Raw genomic sequence first — 21065 nt, 5'->3', positions numbered from 1 at the left:
CTTTATACATACACCCCTCCTCCACTCAGGACCGGCTCTATGGGTAGGCCAATAAGGCATTTGCCTTAGGCTCCAAATTTTACCCCAAATAAGTTATGTTTTAATTTCTCCTTAAAAAAATAATTATTTGTGGTAAAGAAAAAGTGCAACATTTTTATAAATTTATATTATTTTATTCTCTGTAACATTCTCCGTTTCAATTTGTTTGTCATACTTTCCTTTTTAGTCCGTTTAAAAAAGAAAGTTTTTCTTTTAATTTTTTTGACAACTCTTGAATTTCAACTTTCCCATGGCATGTTTAATCATAAAATTAAATGACATTTTGGTACATTCTATATATCTTTAGTTTAAGAACATAAGATTCAAAAGTTTAATTTGCTTTCTTAAATTTCATGTCAAGTCTAAACCAAACAGACAAATTGAAACGGAAGGAGTGAAGCAGTCAACAAAATGTCTAATACATCCAACCCTCTCAAGAGCTGAGTTGTCTCCAACCTAATTCCCCCTGCCTCTTCTAACTTTCCCCCTTTATACAATACTCCTCCTCCACTCTCTAAAATATTCTAAACAACACTTGAAAGTTACAACCTAAATCTTTTACCTTAAAAAATGCAACCGGGACAAAATCAGCCAGGTAGGTTTATGTACTACCAATGCATCCCTTGTGAAAAACTCTTCCCTTCAAGCCAAGCTATAGCTGGCCATTCGAAAAGACACTTCAAGAATGGTTGGGTTAAAGGAACTTGTCATAGAAAGGTGTTTTTGCAGGAGGGTTCTACGGCCGATTCATCAATTCCTTGGCACCACCAACAACAACAACAGGTTTGCTCTGCGGTGGCATTTGATACTGAATCGACAAATGTCCAACATTTGTCAAAAGGTAATCATGGCCAAAATTTTGAAAACCCGGTGGCACGGCCCCCATCATCTCCAGCTTCGTCATCAGCCTATCGTAGGCATCGCTTGGGGGTTCGGGACCATAAGATTCTTGCTAGGCTCAAGGGTCGTCTTACCAAAGAGGAGGATGATACCATCATGCGGCTTGTTGAGATTGCTAGGAAACAGGTTCTTTAATTTTAGCATGCACTTGCTCAATCTTTTTAAGTCCTTCATCACTAAAATGATTCATGTCCTTTTTTTTTTTTTTTTTTTGCTTCTTTGGTTTGGAACTTTTGTTCATGGTCGATATGTTCTAGGAATTGATGTGTGACGTGGCGATACAAGGTGATAAAAGGGGTGAGGGTGGTGTTTGTCACCCTAGTTTTTGTTTTTTATGTATAGTTTTTGACGCTTTTAGCCTTCAAAATATTTAGTACATCTCTAAAATTACTCTTATACCCATCTCTGGTTTCTTAGGAGTCCTGTTGTTCAAAATCAAGATATCCTAGGATTATATCAATCTTAACTTTTGTATGAGGTAAGTGATACCAAGATTTTGGTATGAAAATAATGTATTACTAGTTTCAGCTAATAACTCCAACTAAATAAGTATGAAATAAATTTAATCTCGAATTTGATCCTGGGATGATCCGCCTAATCCCTGAACCAAACGTCCTTAAAGAATTTAATTTTCTTTTTGTATCTAACTCTAATGAATTGCCATGAATTATATTTACAATATTTTATTCCAGTGACCTGCAATCCATTGACATCTATGAGTAGGTGTGATTAAATGAATTTAAAAGTTGAATCATTACTAGATGAATATGTTTCCACTTGAAGTGGTAACAAATTCTTACCGAGGGCTAGCCTTTGACCATGAAGTAGGATTAGGATTTCCATTTGGAGAGGGGAGATTACGAGGCTGAATTTTGCAAACCCCACAACCAAATCACCTTTGTGGTTTCTAATTATACCTCCATGTCCCTCCATTTTTTGTTTCTTCATTGTAGGCGTCATCAATGTTAAGTTTATAAAACCCCATTGGTTGAATAATATTAGATCGTTCAAGTGATATGTGGTTAACTTTTTAACCTTGCACCCATGTACTAGTCTAATATAACTTATTTGATGATTGATAATTTTTTCTAACAGGCCAAAGAATCAAGCAAGAAGAGCATTGAGATGGAGGTGATCCCGAACAAGGATTCAGATGCAGCACCCGTGATTAGAATTGACAACAAAGATGTTATCATCGTTGAGGACTCGGATGATGAGTCCAACAATATTCGATCATGATATGGCTAAAGCTATGATATAGTTTCTTGGGTTTTTTTTTTCTTACTAAAGATTTTGAAAAGTTTTATTTTCATCCCAAGACATTATCATAGTTAAATATGATTTTGAAATATTATTATCGAATTATTAGTGAAGTGTTTTATGGACAGTCTTGTGGTTTTTTAGACGATCATCCAGGAGTACTCATGTTAAGCAAGGCGCACACCTTATACCCTATGTTATTTGTGATCTCTGTTGAAGCATTGTTTAGGAGCCCTTGATTCCAGTGTATCATATAATAGAATATAATTGTGCATATATGTTCGGACATACTAGCGAATTGAAAGAAGGAGCAAAGAAGATTTTTTTTATATCAAATATTGTGTATCTAGCCGTTTCTCTTTAATTAATTGTTTGCCTACGCCAATTTTATGAACTTTTGGTAGACAAATTAGGAGATACTTTTATTAGAAAATTACCGATAGTTCTAGTAACATAGCTTAAGGGATGACTCTACAATGTCCGAACTATCGGTCTTTGTTATGCTGCATATATACTAGTTACTACTAATATAACTATCGTTTCTGTATATTAACAGAAGACGTAGAAGAAGATTGAAATGCACGATATGTCTTGCTAATGGGAAAAAGAAAAAAAAATGAAAAAAAAAAAATTATTACACATTTAGCATATGATGATGATGTTGTGATTTCTATATCTAGCTAGGGAATAGACATGTAAATTGAAAATGATAAAAGCACAAGTCCTATAAGATGAGCAGAAAGTTAATAATATAAACGAAAGAGCCCAACCTAGATAGTCCTTCCGATTCACAGATTTTTTAATCTTTTAAAGAGAATTTATGTGTTGTAAGAAATATATGCATATATAATAAGTACCCTGTTCGCCCAAGCTTGCTATCTTTTTTTGTTTAAAGTATTTAATCTCATTAAGAAAATCTTGATTTGATTTAATGATATTTTTTCCTTTATGCAAAAAATTAATTAAATGTATTACTAGTTCACCAAGTGAAAAAGTTTTCTATAGATAATATATTTATTTGGGGTATCCTTCTATATATTAAAAGACAGGAGTTTTGTTATACTTTTTGACATGTCAAATGAAGTGCTTGCATGAGTATCCTCTTAATTGGGAAAGGAACTAACCACTTAGGTTGAAGTGGTGCATACATTTAGAGAAGGAAATGAACAATTGTGGACTACTTCGAAAATTACGGAGTTGATGAATCGCCGTCTACTTGATCTTTTTTCTTTTGGCAAGTCCATGGAGTTAATTACGGAATTGTGCATCATCCGAAGAAGTCTTTGTTTCTATGTTCCTCCTTTAGTGTGTTTTATTTTAGATTTAATACACCGTCAAACCTTTAAACTTGTCAGTAAGTTTCATTTAGCTAGTCTCTTGAATTATGACTTGTTTCAATTGAGCAACTAAACCCATGAATAAGGTGTTCCTATTAAAGGCATTAGTTCAAAATTTTAATAATTTTAATTATTTTGGTCTCAAGCGTCTATTGTTAATTAAGTACTTAACCACTTAAAATTGCTCCTTTAGTTATGCACATTGGACTCTAAGCTAGTCAGTCATATTTCCTCTACCTAGAGAAAATAGCAATAACAACATACCCATTATAATCCCACATGGAGGGGTCTTGGGATCGGAGGGTGGGGTGTACCATAGAAAATTGCTGAAATGAAAAAATATATATTATCAGCTCGTAAGATTCTATAAGCACTTGCATATTCTCTAAGCTTGTAACTTTACCTCATTTCTTAACCAAGATATGAAGTTACCTAATGTTTTGAGGCCTTGAAGGACCAGAGAGTCTTGGTAGTGATGCAAAGCCCTGAAACTGCTACTAGCCTACTAACTCTCCATACATCTTGTACTCGACTTTAGCTGATTGCTTGACTCGCAATCTGTTCGCCTTCTTTACTCACGCCCTTCATCCCTTCTTAGAAAGTTTCTGAACAGTAACCAGGGTGTCATGGTTAATGATGAGCTAAAAGAAGGATTTAGGGGATGCTGATTGCAGTATTTAACCTATGCAGTTTGTGGTGAATCTAAAATGGAAGTGATGATGTTAAATTGGGTGAAAGGATGCTGTTGGGTTGGTTATGTGCATGAAACATCTTTAATGGTTCTGCACCCTCATTATTGAATGTAATATGCTGGGTACAGCAGTAAAAGGGGTAGGAAAAATATAAAACTTTCTTGGAAAACCTACTAATTGACATTAACGAGATTCTTTTTCTCAAATTAAGTTTTTTTTTCTTGTATTTGCTTATTTAATATGACCTTGATCCAGTTTGGAGCGTAATCAGTTCCGAAAGAGAAAAAACTCAGTGCTACATTTAAAGCAGTCAGCTGTCCTTGTTTGGAATTCTTTTTACTAAATGGGGTCATTCTAATAGTGTTTGTGAATTTATAGTTTTGAGGGGAGAATGAAAAAAAGGTAAATAAAGACCTTAGCCAAGAGCAAGGGGTCAAAATTTTGCGTTTGTATGCGCGACACTATATTTGGTTTAGGGTGGTCTAAATTATCTTTTCTAGTAGGGATTTTTGCTTTACTAATACATGTAAGATATTTTTGGTATAGGGTTAATGGCAGTTTGTCTTAAAGAGAGATCAAGATGATTCTTTGATCGTCAGTCTTCTAATAGATTATAATGTATTAGAAGGCAAATTACTCACTTATTTACGTAGGAGAGGTTTAAGCTTCTCCTGCTAAACAAAAATTCTGGAAAATGAGCCTATTTGAATTGCAGAAATTAAGTCCTTCATATTTCCCTAATAGGACTCAGGGAAAGATAAGGTGTGTCGTAACAATTTCGAATATAGTTGTCGGGGGGGGGGGGGGGGGTAATAGTGCCTTATCCCAATAAAATACATAACCTAGAAAAATACGACTCCCGCGCCTTGCATCGCAAGTGTGGCGCACAAGGCAAAAATTGGGTCCGAACAGCTTCTTGCGCCACCCTTGCGACGCAAGGGTGTCGCTGTAATGTATTCAGTAAAATGGAAATATGAGCGCCCGAGGAAAGGATGGACATTTCCCGTATTCAGGCCCATGCCCAGAATTTAGAGGAACAACAGCAACCGCCTAGGGGTGAGCGCGATATTGATAGAGGGCATAGTAAGAGGGCCAGATCTGTCGGTGTCAGTGGTGAGTACAGAGGGGGTTAGAGGCAACAAAATTCCAGATATTTAGGCCAGTCCGCGGCTAGTGCACCTCCTCGATTTGCGGGCAGGATATTTGACCGCCCCGTTTATTCTGGATCGGGTCAGAGCTCGAGAGCTTCTGGTTCTCAGTTTGGAGGCGATCCTAGTCAAAGGAGACCACCGGTACCACGATGTAGCCAGTGCGGTAAATTACATACGGGCCAATGTCACCGAGGCTCGGATGCTTGTTATGCTTGTGGTCAGACTGGGCATATGATGCGTGATTGTCTATCGTTGGGTGATAGAGGTAGGGTCCAGCCCACAGGATCAGCAGCTGGTTCCTCATCGTCTGTACGCCCTTTGGGGCAAGGCTCACAGGCGCCATCAGGTCGTGGCAGAGGCATAGGAGGAGCATCTAGTTCAAGTGACCCTCAGGCCCGTATTTATGCGTTGGCCGGGCGACAGGATCTTGAGTCCTCCCGTGATGTGGTCACAGGTATATTATCAGTATTCTCTCATAATGTTTATGCATTGATTGATCTGGGTTCTACTTTATCGTATATTACTCCTGATATTGCTGATCGTATTGGGGTGAAACCCGAGCCAATCAAACCTTTTGAAGTGTCTACTCCCGTTGGTGACCCGGTAATAGCCAGACAAGTATATAGAAACTGTGTGGTTGTGGTTTGTGATCGTCATACTATAGCTCAGTTGATCGAGCTGAAGATGTTAGATTTTGATGTTATTATGGGCATGGATTGGCTGGCCTCCTGTTATGCCAATGTTGACTGTAGAACAAAAATGGTTCGATTCCAATTCCCGGGAGAACCAGTGTTAGAATGGAAAGGTAATACAGCGTCCCTGAGAGGTAGGTTTATTTCCTATCTCAAAGCGAGGAAGATGATTGCTAAGGGCTATATCTATCATTTAGTCCGGGTTCATGACACTGAAGCAAAACCGCCAACTCTTCAATCGATTCCGGTAGTGAATGAATTTTCGGATGTATTTCTAGATGAGCTTCCAGGTCTTCCACCAGAACGGGAGATCGATTTTACCATCGATGTGCTGCCAGATACCAAACCCATATTTATTCCTCCTTATAGGATGGCTCCTGCAGAATTGAAAGAGCTAAAGGCACAACTAAAAGATCTGCTTGAAAAAGGCTTTATTAGGCCTAGTTCATCGCCATGGGGAGCACCTATGTTGTTCGTGAGAAAGAAAGATGGTTCTTTGCGAATGTGCATTGACTATAGGCAGTTGAACAAGGTGACAATCAAGAATAAATATCCCCTTCCGAGAATCGATGATTTATTTGATCAACTGCAGGGTGCTAAGTGGTTTTCAAAGATTGATTTGAGGTCGAGATATCATCAAGTGAGAGTTAGAGAAAAAGACATTCCGAAGACGGCTTTCAGAACCAGCTATGGTCATTATGAATTTCGGGTTATGTCATTTGGATTGACTAACGCCCCGGCTGTATTCATGGACTTGATGAATAATGTGTTCAGGCCTTTCCTAGATCTATTTGTAATTGTGTTCATAGATGATATTCTGGTATATTCCCGATCGGAGGCAGAGCACGCAGATCATCTACGTACTGTTCTTGGAATTCTTCGAACTCGGGGATTATACGCCAAGTTTTCGAAATGTGAGTTCTGGTTGAATTCTGTAACTTTTCTGGGTCATATTATCTCAGCTGATAGTATTCGAGTAGATACCCAGAAGATTGAGGCTGTGAAGACTTGGCCAAGGCATACGATGCCTACAGAGGTACGTAGCTTTCTGGGTTTAGCAGGTTATTACAGAAGATTTGTAGAAGGATTTTCTTCTATTTCTGCACCATTGATGAAGCTGACTCAGAAATCAGCAAAATTCCAATGGACTGACACTTGTGAGCGTAGTTGTCAAGAGTTGAAGGATAGATTGACTTCGGCCCCGGTTCTAACACTTCCAGAAGGATCAGAAGGCTATGTTGTCTACTGTGATGCCTCCGGTGTTGGATTAGGTTGTGTGCTGATGCAGCATGGTAAGGTGATTGCTTATGCTTCAAGGCAGTTGCGCAAACATGAGAAAAACTACCCGACTCATGATTTAGAATTGGCTGCAGTGGTCCATGCATTGAAGATGTGGAGGCATTATTTATATGGAGTCCATGTTGATATCTATACAGACCATAAGAGTCTCCAGTATATTTTCAAGCAAAAGGAATTGAATCTGCGGCAAAGGCGATGGTTGGAGCTATTAAAAGATTACGATGTTAGCATTTTATATCATCCTAGGAAAGCAAATGTGGTAGCTGATGCTCTTAGCCGCAAATCCATGGGTAGTTTATGTGATGTTCATCCAGAGAAGAAGGAGTTAGCTCGGGAACTTCAACAACTATCCAATCTGGGAGTTCGCTTGATAGATTCAGGCAATACAGGAGTCTCTATTCAAAATCCGGCTGCCTCATCTTTGGTAGTTGAGGTGAAAAAGCGTCAACATGAAGACTCCAAGTTAAATCATTATAAAGATACAATTCCTCAGAAAGAAAAGTCACCATTTGAGGTTTTTGCAGATGGAGTTCTCAGGTATCGAAGCAGGCTATGTGTTCCGGATGTTGCAGGATTACACCGTCAGATTTTGGAAGAAGCTCACCATTCCCGTTATTCTGTTCATCCAGGAGCGACAAAGATGTACCATGATCTCAAGTCCATATATTGGTGGGACAGAATGAAGAAAGATATAGCAGAGTTTGTAGCTCAGTGTCCTAATTTCCAGCAGGTGAAAATTGAGCATCAAAAGCCCGGAGGATTGTTGCAAGTTATGGAGATTCCACATTGGAAATGGGAAGTGATTAATATGGATTTTATTGTAGGCTTTCCTCGTTCTCGGCGTAAGCATGACTCTATATGGGTAGTTGTTGACAGACTTACAAAGTCAGCTCATTTTCTACTAGTCAGGACTACGTACTCAGCAGAAGATTATGCAAAGCTGTATCTCAGAGAGATAGTACAACTTCATGGTGTCCCAATATCCATTATCACTGATAGGGGAGCACAATTTACAACTAATTTCTGGAAGTCCTTCCAGGAAGGTTTGGGAACTCAGGTGAGACTTAGCACAGCATTTCATCCACAGACTAATGGGCAAGCTGAGCGCACCATTCAGACCCTCGAAGATATGTTGCAAGCATGTGTGTTAGACTTCAGAGGTAATTGGGATGATCATTTTCCACTCATTGAATTTGCATACAACAATAGTTATCACTCTAGCATTCAAATGGCCCCATATGAGGCTTTATATGGGAGAAAGTGTAGATCCCTAATTGGATGGTTCGAGGTAGGGGAGACAAAGTTAATAGGCCCATAATTGATCCAGCAAGCGGTAGAAAAGATCAAGCTTATTCGAGACCGGTTGTTGACAACCCAGAGTCGTCAGAAATCTTATGCGGACAATCGTCGATGAGATTTGAAATTCCAAGTTAACGATTGGGTATTCTTAAAGGTGTCGCCGATGAAGGGTGTAATGAGATTTGGCAAGAAGGGGAAGCTTAGCCCCCGGTATATTGGGCCTTACAAGATTGTACGCAAGGTGGGCCAAGTGGCTTATGAGTTAGATTTTCCTTCAGGCCTGGAGTCAGACCATCCAGTTTTTCATGTGTCAATGCTTCGTAAATGCATTGGAGATCCCTCCAAAATTGTGCATGTAGATGATGTCCAAGTTACTGAGAAATTGTCCTATGAAGAGGTACCTATTGCCATTCTAGATAAGCAAGTTCGGAGACTCAGAACCAAAGACATAGCCTCAGTTAAGGTTCTATGGAGAAACAATAGTTGTCACGCCCCGAACCATGGCTTGGACGTAACACGGCACTCGGTGCCTGACTGCATGTGACCGAGCGAACCACATGACTTGCTGAACTAACATGATTGCATATCATAAGCGGAATATGACGTGAATGCATGATGAGCCTTTGTAAAACGTAATAAGTCATAATACATAATAAAATACTTGTTTAAACATGAGTGTGCCAAAATGGCTATACGACTCCAAATGTCTAACATGACATAACTGACTTGTCTAGTCTATGAAACCTCTATCATGAGTCTGACTGAAAAACATACTTACTGGGACAAGGCCCCCAGCATACCTTTAGATGCATAATTAATCATAAAGTAAAAGTTGACTAAACCCCGAATGAGATGGGGCTCACCAATAAGCTGATACGAGCAAATCCTAATGATCAGAAGCGTCGTCCTGTAAATCCGTACCTGCATCGTGAAATACAGGCCCCCGGGCAATAAAAAGGGGACGTCAGCACATTGAATGTACTGGTATGTAAAGCAACCGGAAGAAACAACATGGGACATGGAATAACATGATAAGAACTGAAACTGAAAACTTGGACATGAACATGAGCATGAGCATGAGCACACATATATATATAACATGAGTAAAACATGATAAGTGGGGAGAGCATTTCATAAACCGACAACATGATATCACCACGTGGATACGTGGAGTCTGGTACCTCGCCGGACCAGCAGAGCCCCTATACCTTGCCAGGGTATAAGGTAATAACGTACCTGATGGAACCATTCAGTGTGAAATTAAGGTATCGTCCTAACTGGGCGGAGCGATCCTTGTCCTATGGTGGCTACATAGTTTCAGGCTATCTGAGCCTTCTCGGTAATTCGTGCAACTCCCAAAAACATGAACATAATATAATTGGCTAAGAAGCCCAAGATTTTCGTGAATTAACTTGTAACCATGATTCCACGAAATAACTTGTAACATGGTTTCGTGAATTAACTTGTACTTGTCTTGTAATCATGATTTCACGAAATAACTTGTAAATATGGTTTCATGCAATAATTTTGTAAACATGGTTTCATGAAATAATCTTGTAAAATAGTTTCATAAGATAACTTGTCATAATCTTGCAAACATGTTCTTGATTCATGAGTAATAAGAATATTTCGAAATCATATATATAATTGACTTGAAAACATGCTTGTAACTTGCTAGATAAAATCATAAAGTTTCATATGAACATAATGAGAACACATGAGGAGGAATTCATGATTCATGGATTAAGCTGGGATTCCTAATATCAATAATGGAATATTAGGAATACAATAACGAACATAGATACGAAATTCGTGTACATACATACATAATTACGGGCTACCAATATGTTGGATTATATGAATTATGCTTCAACAAACCCAATAATAATAATTCAACAAACCCAATTATTATTCTCCCAAGAATTCATCAATTCACAACTATAAGTGATTAGGGAGTAGAAATATTACCTTTTTGGGTAGTCACCACGAAATCAACACCCCCAAGTCCGATCTTTAGCTTAAAATGACGACCACAACTTGTACTACAAATTATCCTTCACGAACTTTGGGATTTGGGGCCTTAAAATTGGTTGATTTTCTCCTTCTTCTCTCTAGATTCCCTTCTCTCTCACTTCCTCTCTCTAAAATCTGAATTTTGGAGAAAAGGTGGGCTGCTAGGGTTTTATTTTCTATATATACCAAGGGAAAAATGGGTTGACCCAACTTGAAAACGGGTCGGGACTGTTCTGTCTTAAAACGTCCATATCTCCCTATCCCGACGTCACCTGTGAACCCACAACCTATGGTTGGAAAGGTTTTTCAATTATCTACAACTTTCGTTCTTTGAGTTTTCCCAAATCCCCAAGTTATGATAGGGTTATGGCCTCCCGAAGTCAGGTGACCCGAAACGTATATACGGACCAAGATACGGTCACTGTTACGGTCCCGTAACACGAGATACGGACCGTAACTTGGTACCGTATCTTGGTGAAAATTTCCAGTGAGTTTCTGGAAATTTTCGGGACGTTACGGTCCACTGTTACGGACCGTAACACGAAATACGGCCCGTAACGTCACCGTTACGCTGGCAGTATTTCCAGCGAACAGACTTCAGTAAAATGGACATAACTCTTGGCACAGATGTCCGTTTGACCACCGTAAGATACCGTTGGAAATCTATTTCAAAGGGCTACAACTTTCATCAAGGAAGTTTTCTCAAATTCCCAACGGATTTGCATTAAATGTGACTGGAAGTCAGACGTATCAAAAACTTAGCTGATTCTATAGGATTTCAAGTGCCTTACTATTAGCCATATTGAGACGATCATATCTCCTTGCTCCGATCTCTGATTGGCTTGATCCTTATATCGTTAGAAAGGTATTTCTACATACTACAACCTCATTGGGGTTACTTTCCCAAATTCCAAACCGATCAAGGAGTTATCGCTGCCCGAAATAGGCCTATCAACCATTTTCGCACAACGTTCAAACCTTCCATGTTTCCACTAGAACTCTAATGATATAAGCTTAAACTCAGTCCCAAAATGCGGGGTGTTACAATAGTAGAGAAGAGATGACTTGGGAAGCAGAAGAAGATATGAAATCCAGATACCCACATTTATTTCCACCCCCAGAAGAAATTCAAGATGAGACGCCATTGTCCCCAAGTATGTAATGCTTCTTTTGATGACTCCTGTGACCAATATTGTTATTGTTGTTGTAGCCCTGTGAGGCATTTTATAATTTGGGTTATTGTGATAGGCTGGTAGTGGTGTAGTTACAAGGGAAACTCTGGCGAAATTTTTGTAGAATTCCTAAGAGTTTAACATTCGAGGACGAATGTTTCTAAGGGGGGAAGGATGTTACACCTCGTGGATTTTCACGTCGTTGTAAGCAAACTAACGTGAGTTCGGAGAGGCCATGATACCCCTATAAGGTCAAGGAAGACTTTTAATAAGTGTTAGACAAGTACTTAAAGGTTTCGGGATCAAGCGAATCGAAGAAAATAAGTTCGTTGGAAATTTGGAAAAAACTTGTCAGGGGAATATCTCCTAGAATATGAGGAGTTACGGAACCCATAACCTATGTAAATTGAATTTCGGCGAGCCTTCTTTCCAATGCAACTGACGGATCGCATTTATGTGAAATACGGAGGGAAATACGGGCCGTACAATAAAGTACGTCCCGCACTTTCTGGGCGTATTTTGCCCAGAATTTCCAGAACTTGAAATTTCAGCCCCCCAAAGTACGTGATACTGTTCATCACGTACTTCAAAGTACATGATGAACAGTACATGTACTATTCCCGAGATTTCCAGATTTTGGGGCATTGGAAATTTTTTTTCCAACTTTTATATACTCATTCCCACGACTTTTGCCTCATTTTTCACCCAAATTAAAACCCTAAATCATCTCAAAGCTTCCATTAACTCCCCATATCAACACAAATCCAAGAGAAATCAAAGATTAAACACCAAGAATCAAGAGAATCAAGTGTGTGGATGCTCACTAGTGTTGATGGAAGCCAAAAATTCTCTTGGAATTGAAGTTGGGGTTTTTCTCAAGTAATGTATTTTTCATCCAAAGTCCATTCTTACATCACCATAGGTGAGTTTTGTATTCATTTCATGTTATTAAGAATATTGAGCGGTAGAATGACTTGGATTGGGGAAGAAAGTAGAATATGAGGCTCAAATGTGGGAATAGTGGTATCCATGAATAGTAATTTGACTTGAATCATAATTCTTGTTATGCCATGAGTATAATCATGTTGTGAATGATACTAATGATGTTGAGGAAGTATTATATGAAAATGGATATGGTGTTGCATTGTAGTTATGGTTAAGGATGACTTTGAAAGGGAATTTTAAGAGTTGAATAATGTTTAACTTAAAGAAGTTTATTGATTATGATATTATGGGTGTTGCTATCGATATTTGGGAGTTGTTTACCATATGGAGGAAGTTGTTGGAACGAAGGAAATTCTGCCCAATTTTCGTTAGCTCTTAGCCATTTTAGTTTAGACACAAGTATGCTTCCAATTATCTAATTTTAGTACAAAATCTCTTGAATGTAGAATCGTGAGCTTGGAGGGGGAAAGGTTTAGTCGATAAAGTTAAAGAGACGTAAAGGTATGTAAGGCTAGTCCCTTTCTTTCAAAGGCATGACTCCTATACTATGATTCCTTTATATTTCCATGACTTTCTCGTATCCCAAAGTTGAAGGCTAAAGATTTCTAAGAGCTTCCTATGAGAAAGAGAGGAGATATGTTCTATTATAATGACGATGATTATGATAATTTTATTCATCGAGATTCTAAAGCTTATGAAATGATGCTATAATGAGACCAATGATCCTATTGCATGATTTTCTTGATATTACTCATTGTTGATAGTCTCACCTCATAATATATTTCCTTCAAGGTGAGATATGGCGATCATGATTGTTCCATAACATAATCGGAGGTTACCGACCTTACATCGCTCCGATAGAGTTGTAGCTTTTAATTGGACTCTCTTGCATGCTTATTTTTATGTATGATTACACCGTGCCTAGCTGGCCGGGCAGACACCACTTCGGTGGGCGACTTATGAATGATGATAGTTACACCGTGCCTAGTTGGCCGGGCAGTCACCACTAGTGGGCGACGTGAGATGATTACCCCGAACGCGGGCTAGTGATGATATTATATTATGTATGTATGAAAAATGTTTTCTTAAAAGGTTAAGCATGCATGGTATTCGCCTTAAGGGGCAGTTTGATATACAGGTTATCTCTTTCCCTCATGTTTCCTTATTGCTTTACTACATTATGGTTCATGCCTTACATACTCAGTACATTGTTCGTACTGACGTCCTTCCTTTTATGGACGTTGCGTTCATGCCCGCAGGTAGACAGGGAGACGGACCGGATACCTAGGAGCTCTATCAGCAGTCGTATAGGAGCACTCCACTTCTCCGGAGTTGCCGCTTGTTGGTATATTTTGTGTACATATTTGGGGCATGGCGGGGTCCTGTCCCGACCTTATGATTCCAGTATTCTAGTAGAGGCTCGTAGATACATGTGTGTGGGTAGTAAATGTCTTATGATCTTATTAGTGCATATTTTGCGCATCATTTTGTAGCCTTATAGGCCTATGTATTTGTATATGTATATGTATATATGTGTTTGGGAAGTAAATGAAGGTTGTCTCGTAATGGGTTTTATGATGAGAACGGTGTATGTTCAGATTGAATGTGATGACAAGTGAGTTAGGTGGTGCTCGGTAGGGTAGCTCCGGGTACCCGTCATGGCCCTCTAGCGGGGTCGTGACATCGAGTCATATCGGGAGCTGAAACTCAGTACCCTTTATTAGAAAGGTTGTCCTTCGCCCTAGTAATGGCCTTGCATAAGCTTCGGCCTTATTTTTAGTGTCACCCGATCGCTGTGGTTACCACCTTTTCTTTAAGGAATGTGCTCCATAAGCCTGAACTCTCAAGGTGATTGGCGAAGTGGGCGGTTGAGTTAAGCGAGTTCGATATTGAGTATAAGCCTCGTACTGCAATCAAGTCCGAAGTCCTGGTAGATTTTGTTGAGGATTTCAGTCCGGACGTAGCTCCCCAGGCTCAGAAAGAAGCCTCTCTAGTACAGGGGGCTGAGTTTCGGGTATGGACCCTCTACACAAATGGGGCGTCCAATTTAAAGGCAAGGAGCTTAGTGTTGTGCTCCGCACCCCCCACAGGTGATGTCTTGAGGCAAGCTATTAATAGCGTGCCTCTCACTAACAATGAAACAGAGTATGAAGGTTTGATTGCAGGTCTAGAACTAGCCAGGGGACTCGGAGCAGAAGTCATTGAGGCGAAGTGTAATTCCCTCCTAGTGGTAAATCAAGTGCACAGATTGTTCGAAGCCAAGGAGGAGCGGATGCTAAAGTAATTAGAGAAGATCCTGAGATTGTTGGCTCGACTTCAGGAGTGGACGGTGGTGCACGTTGCCCGCGAGGAGAATATGGAGGCTGATGCACTGGCCAATTTGGGCTTGTCCACGGAGTTAGTAGACCCGAACTCAGAATCTGTGGTCCGGCTGCTGTTCTCGACCTTAGATCAGTCAAGGTATGATGAAGTCAATTCAAACAGCCTCATATGGGATTGGCAGAATGAGTTCTTGGACTACTAAATCACGGGAAGCTACTGCAAGACTAATAGGCTTCAAGGGCTTTGCGAACAAAGGCGGTCTGCTATAACGTCATTGGTGGTTTGCTTCACCGCAGGTGTTTTTCTGGCCCGATGACAAGGTGCATAGAACCTGAGGAGTCGGATTACGTCATGCAGGAGGTGCACAAGTGGATATGTGGTAATCATTTCGGTGCAGAGTCACTCTCAAAGAAGTTGCTACGGGCTAGGTATTATTGGCCTCGAATGGAAGAGGATGCCAAAGCGTTCGTTCGGAGGTGTGACAAGTGTCAATGATACGCTCAAATGTTTTATCATCCTAGCGAAAAACACCCGGTTATTCCCTCCTGGTCATTCATGAAATGAGGGATGGACATAGTAGGGCCGCTGCCGGCAGGGCCTAGTCAAGTACGATTCGTACTAATGGTAATCGATTACTTCTCTAAATGGTTCGAGGCTATAGCTTACAAGAAGATCGGAGAGAAGGAAGTGATTGATTTCATTTGGAATCACGTAATCTGTCGGTTCAGAATTCCGAAAGAAATCACTTACGATAATGGCCCACAATTTATTGGAGCCAAAGTCACAAGTTTCCCTAAGGAGTTGAGCATCAAAAGGATCACTTCTTCTCCTTACCATCACAATAGAAATGGCAGGCGGAGTCAACAAACAAAACTGTTATCCTAAATCTGAAGAAGAAGTTAAAAGATGCCAAGGGAGCATGGCCTTCAAAGTTAACGGAGGTGCTATGGGCATATAGAACCACAACGAAATCCAGGACCGATGAAACTCTTTTCTCCCTGGTGTACGGAGCGGAGGCATTGATCCCGGTGGAAGTCGGCGCTCCTAGCCCCTAGTACGATTAGGCACAAGAGCAGGCTAACTCTGAGGCAATGTCGGTTCAGCTGGATCTATTGGAGGAACACAGAGACCTCGCGTACGTTCAAATGATGGCTCAAAAGCAACGGATGGAATGATACTATAATTGTCGCACCAACCTCTGTCACTTCAAGCTCGGGGATTTGGTGCTACGGAAGGTCACTCAAAGTACTCGAGAAGCGAATACTAGAAAGCTAAGTCCGAACTGGGAAGGCCCGTACAAGGTGATTGGTCTTACCTGAAAAGGCTCGTACAAGCTCGAGGATGCAAACGCAAAGGAAGTCCCCAGTAATTGGAATATAAGTTTCCTCAAAAGATATTATACTTAGCCGGGGAACTGTTGTCGGTGGTGTTGCACTCTTTTTCCCTTCATCCGATTTTTGTCCCAATTGGGTTTTTCCAGTATGGTTTTTAACGAGGCAGTACCGTTTGGACGTCATTAGATTTTCCCAAGGGCATCGTTCAATGTCTGAAAGCTACTTGTTTACTTCCAAACATTGGGGGGATACATATATATAAGATGAAGTACACTAATACCGGGGATGAAGTACAGTAATATCGGGTACTGTATTCGGAAATTTATGGAAATGGAATTTTCTTACTGTGAAATATGTTATTCATATTCCTTGCCATGTTAAGCAATTACTTTCCTTGCCATGTTATCTTTCGTTGCTTGCTTGTTAATCTACCAATTATATTCACATGTTGATTAAATTTTTAAGACTCTTTTACTTGTTTCTTCCATCATCTTTTTGTTAGGGTTTACCCAAAATTTCCTACTTTATCTGGATTCTACAATAATTGTGTTTTACTTCGAAAAGGTTTCTTGGTGTAAAAAAATTTCTTTATGAGAAAGGATTCTACCATGTCTATCATTTTCTTGGACGAGAAGTTTGAACATCTATAAGTAGAACATTATTTCTTCTGATTCAACAACACAATAGCATCCACAATGTAGTCATTTAGAGGGTTTTGTTTAGGAGGAGATTTTTCTCTCAATATTTTTATGTTTTAACTTTTTCATATGTAGATCAATTGATCAAATCGCATTAGAATATTATGCATCTTTTAGTATGTTTTCTTTGTTGTCTGGTTTATCGCGTTCAAGGTTTGCAATTATTAGTTTCCGCATGTCGCCCTGATATTTTCGATCCCAACACTTTTTACTCATTTTCTTTTCATTTTTCCCCTCTCTATAAGTCATCTAGATTATTTTTTTCAAGTATATAAAACTTATGCTTTTGGCAAATAATTTTTTTATCTATGAGATATAATATATACATATTCATACATTTCGTTTCTGTTTCAATGTCTAATAGTAGAACTTTTTAACTTTTATAACTGGAATAAACCCCATATGATCCATTAGTTGTTGCCAATAATTTGGCTTCACTGAAATATGATTTGCAAAAATTATAAAGGTTATTCGTCTTTCCAAGTTAGGCTTTACTCACACAAACATATAGAAGATGAGGGAAGAGTACCCACCCAATGGAACATGAAATAATTTTAGGGATATTCAAATTGTATGTTTCCAGTTTCACCCGCATGAGTAATTTTTAAAATGACTCTTTTATGGTTTTGCACAGGGTGCAAATCATTAAATAAATATGATAAGGTGGAAATAGAAAAAAACTTGCATACGGTAGGAATGCAAAATGCAAACAAAGATTTGGTAAATCTAAGTGTATATAATCCAATTCTTTATTTTGCATAGTTGCGCTTTAATTTTTATTTCGAGCATGTTTATAAGTTGTTATAATTAATATATTATTTATGACTTGTCGGAGTGGTCTGGATTAAGATCGAGAGAATCCATACTTGTCTAAAACAAGTTTAAAACTTGTAAATTATTGTTGAGTGAAGCGCAAGATCATCCAATTGGAAAATAGTTTAGACATACTTTAATAAATCAAAAAGAAACATTTCATTTGATGAAACTTTTAAGGATATATTTCTGAATGTCCTAAATTTCTTATCAGGCATTTATCTTAATGTTAAAAAATTTACGACAATAAAAATTACGACATTTGATTCAAATGTAAATTAAATATCACGGTAAACAAATTCGTGACATTTCAACAACATAAAACGCCGTTTATATAATGTCATCATATCCTCACTTTTTTTCACTGACTACAAAAATAGTGAAAATAACTTTGCATAGATACATAAATCATAATAAAGGTCATGACGAGGACTAAAATTTACTCAACAACCTAACTACTTCATATTAGGAAAAAACATTGCACAGTGCCAAACAAAAAAATAAAGTAATTCCTCTGTTTCAATTTGTTTGTCTTAGTTTCCTTTTTAGTCTGTTTAAAAAAGAATGTTTTTTTCCTTTTTTAACAACTCTTTAATTTGACCATAAAATTAAAGAACATTTTTGTAGATTCTACATATCTTTAGTTTATGACGACAAGATTAAAAAAAAAAACGTCTTTACTTTCTTAAATGTCGTGGCAAGTCAAAACCAGACAAACAAATGAAAAGAATAAAACAGTCAACAAAATTTCTAATACATTCAAGCATCTCAATAAGAGCTGAGTTGTCTCCAAACCCCCCCCCCCCCCGGACTTCTAACTTTCCCCCTTTATGCAATACTCCTCCTCCACTTTCTAAAATATTCTAAACAACACTTGAAAGTTACAACCTAACACTTTTACCTTAAAAAATGCAGCCGGGACAAAATGAGCCAGGTAGGTTTATGTACTACCAATGCATCTCTTGTGAAAAACTCTTCCCTTCAAGCCAAGCTATAGCTGGCCATTCAAAAAGACACTTCAAGAATGGTTGGGTTAAAGGAACTCGTCATAGAAATGTGTTTTTGCAAGAGGGTTCTACGCCCGATTCATCAATTCCCTGGCACCAACAACAACAAGAGGTTTGTTCTACGGTGGCATCTGACACTGAATCGACAAATGTCCAACATTTGTCAAAAGGTGATCATGGCCAAAATTTTGAAAACTCGGTGGCACGGCCCCCGTCATCTCCAGCTTCATCATCAGCCTACCGTAGGCATCGCTTAGGGGTTCGGGACCACAAGATTCTTGCTAGGCTCAAGGGTCGTCTTACCAAAGAGGAGGATGATACCATCATGCTGCTTGTTGAGATTGCTAAGAAACAGGTTCTTTAATTTTAGAATGCACTTGCTCGATCTTTTTAAGTCCTTCATCACTGAAATGATTCATGTCCTTTTTTTTTTTTTTTTTGCTTCTTTGGTTTGGAACTTTTGTTCATGGTCGATATGTTCTAGGAATTGATGTGTGATGTGGCGATACAAGGTGATAAAAGGGGTGAGGGTGGTGTTTGTCACCCTAGTTTTTGTTTTTTATGTATAGTTTTTGACGCTTTTAGCCTTCAAAATATTTAGTACATCTCTAAAATTATTCTTATACCCCTCTCTGGTTTCTTCGGAGTCCTGTTGTTCAAAATCAAAATATCCTAGGATTATATCAATCTTAACTTTTATATGAGGTAAGGGATACCAAGATTTTGGTATGAAAATAATGTATTACTGGTTTCAGCTAATAACTCCAACTAAATTCGTATGAAATAAATTTAATCTCAAAATTGATCCTGGGATGATCCGCCTAATCCCTGAACCAAACGTCCTTAAAGAATTTAATTTTATCTTTTTGTATCTAACTCTAATGAATTGCCATGAATTATATTTACAATATTTTATTCCAGTGACCTGCAATCCATTGACATCTATGAGTAGGTGTGATTAAATGAATTTAAAAGATGAATCATTACTAGATGAATATGTTTCCACTTGAAGTGGTAACAAATTCTTACTGAGGGCTAGCCTTTGACCATGAAGTAGGATTAGGATTTCCATTTGGAGAGGGGAGATTACGAGGCTGAATTTTGCAAACCCCACAACCAAATCACCTTTGTTGTTTCTAATTATACCTCCATGTCCCTCATTTTTTGTTTCTTCATTGTAGGCGTCATCAATGTTAAGTTTATAAAACTCAATTGGTTGAATAATATTAGATCGTTCAAGTGATATGTGGTTAACTTTTTAACCTTGCACCCATGTACCAGTCTAATACAACTTATTTGATCATTGATAATTTTTTCTAGCAGGCCAAAGAATCAAGCAAGAAGAGCATTGAGATGGAGGTGATCCCAAACAAGGATTCAGAAGCAGCACCCATGATTAGAATTGACAACAAAGATATTATCATCGTTGAGGACTCGGATGATGAGTCCAACAATATTCGATCATGATATGGCTAAAGCTATGATATAGTTTCTTGGGTTTTTTTTTCTTACTAAAGATTTTGAAAAGTTTTATTTTCATCCTGAGACATTATCATAGTTAAATATGATTTTGATATATTATTATCGAATTATTAGTGAAGTGTTTTATTGAATGGACAGTCTTGTGGCTTTTTAGACGATCATCCAGGAGTACTCATGTTAAGCAAGGCGCATACCTTATCCCCTATGTTATTTGTGATCGTTGTTGAAGCATTGTTTAGGAGCCCTTGATTCTAGTTTATCATATAATAGAAGATAATTGTGCATAGTAAGTAATCCAGTTTTTCCAGTAAGTAAGACTTGCTTTAAGTAAGTCGAAGAAATGAATTGTCACTATATTAGAGGAAATTAGCGAAATCACTAGATGACCACTTATCGCTAACTCAAGGGATCCACAGGCTTTAAACGTCAGCTTTTGAACTAAGGGGGAGATCGCGCAATAAGGTGTCGATATAGACTATGTGTTTCGTAAGTTGATAGGTGTTAAGGAGATTATGTCAGAGGATCACAGTTTCATGTAGCCAAGATAAGGTGCGTAGAATGTGATTTTTGTCATGCTGTTAAGATCAAGTACTAGTTAATTATGTTATGA

At 38.6% G+C, this 21065-nt stretch overlaps 2 protein-coding genes across 2 annotated transcripts; both read left to right on the top strand.

The window, feature by feature from the left end:
- The first annotated feature begins 391 nt into the window (after positions 1 to 391).
- On the top strand, positions 392 to 2543 carry LOC132622415 (uncharacterized). The gene is made up of 2 exons (XM_060337023.1): positions 392 to 1065; positions 2035 to 2543. Exons 1-2 carry the CDS (start codon positions 610 to 612, stop codon positions 2176 to 2178), a joined length of 600 nt encoding a protein of 199 aa, XP_060193006.1. The 5' UTR covers positions 392 to 609; the 3' UTR covers positions 2179 to 2543.
- Positions 2544 to 18795: 16252 nt separating this feature from the next.
- LOC132622416 (uncharacterized) lies at positions 18796 to 20605 on the top strand. Its single transcript, XM_060337024.1, has 2 exons — positions 18796 to 19328; positions 20297 to 20605. The coding sequence occupies exons 1-2, from the start codon at positions 18876 to 18878 to the stop codon at positions 20438 to 20440; spliced, it is 597 nt and encodes a 198-aa protein (XP_060193007.1). The 5' UTR covers positions 18796 to 18875; the 3' UTR covers positions 20441 to 20605.
- Positions 20606 to 21065: the final 460 nt, after the last annotated feature.

The sequence above is a fragment of the Lycium barbarum genome, chromosome 12 (genome assembly GCF_019175385.1).
Source record: "Lycium barbarum isolate Lr01 chromosome 12, ASM1917538v2, whole genome shotgun sequence".
Lineage (NCBI taxonomy): Eukaryota > Viridiplantae > Streptophyta > Magnoliopsida > Solanales > Solanaceae > Lycium > Lycium barbarum.
Note: the sequence above shows the minus strand (reverse complement) of the source record. Positions and strands in the feature narration are given on the sequence as shown.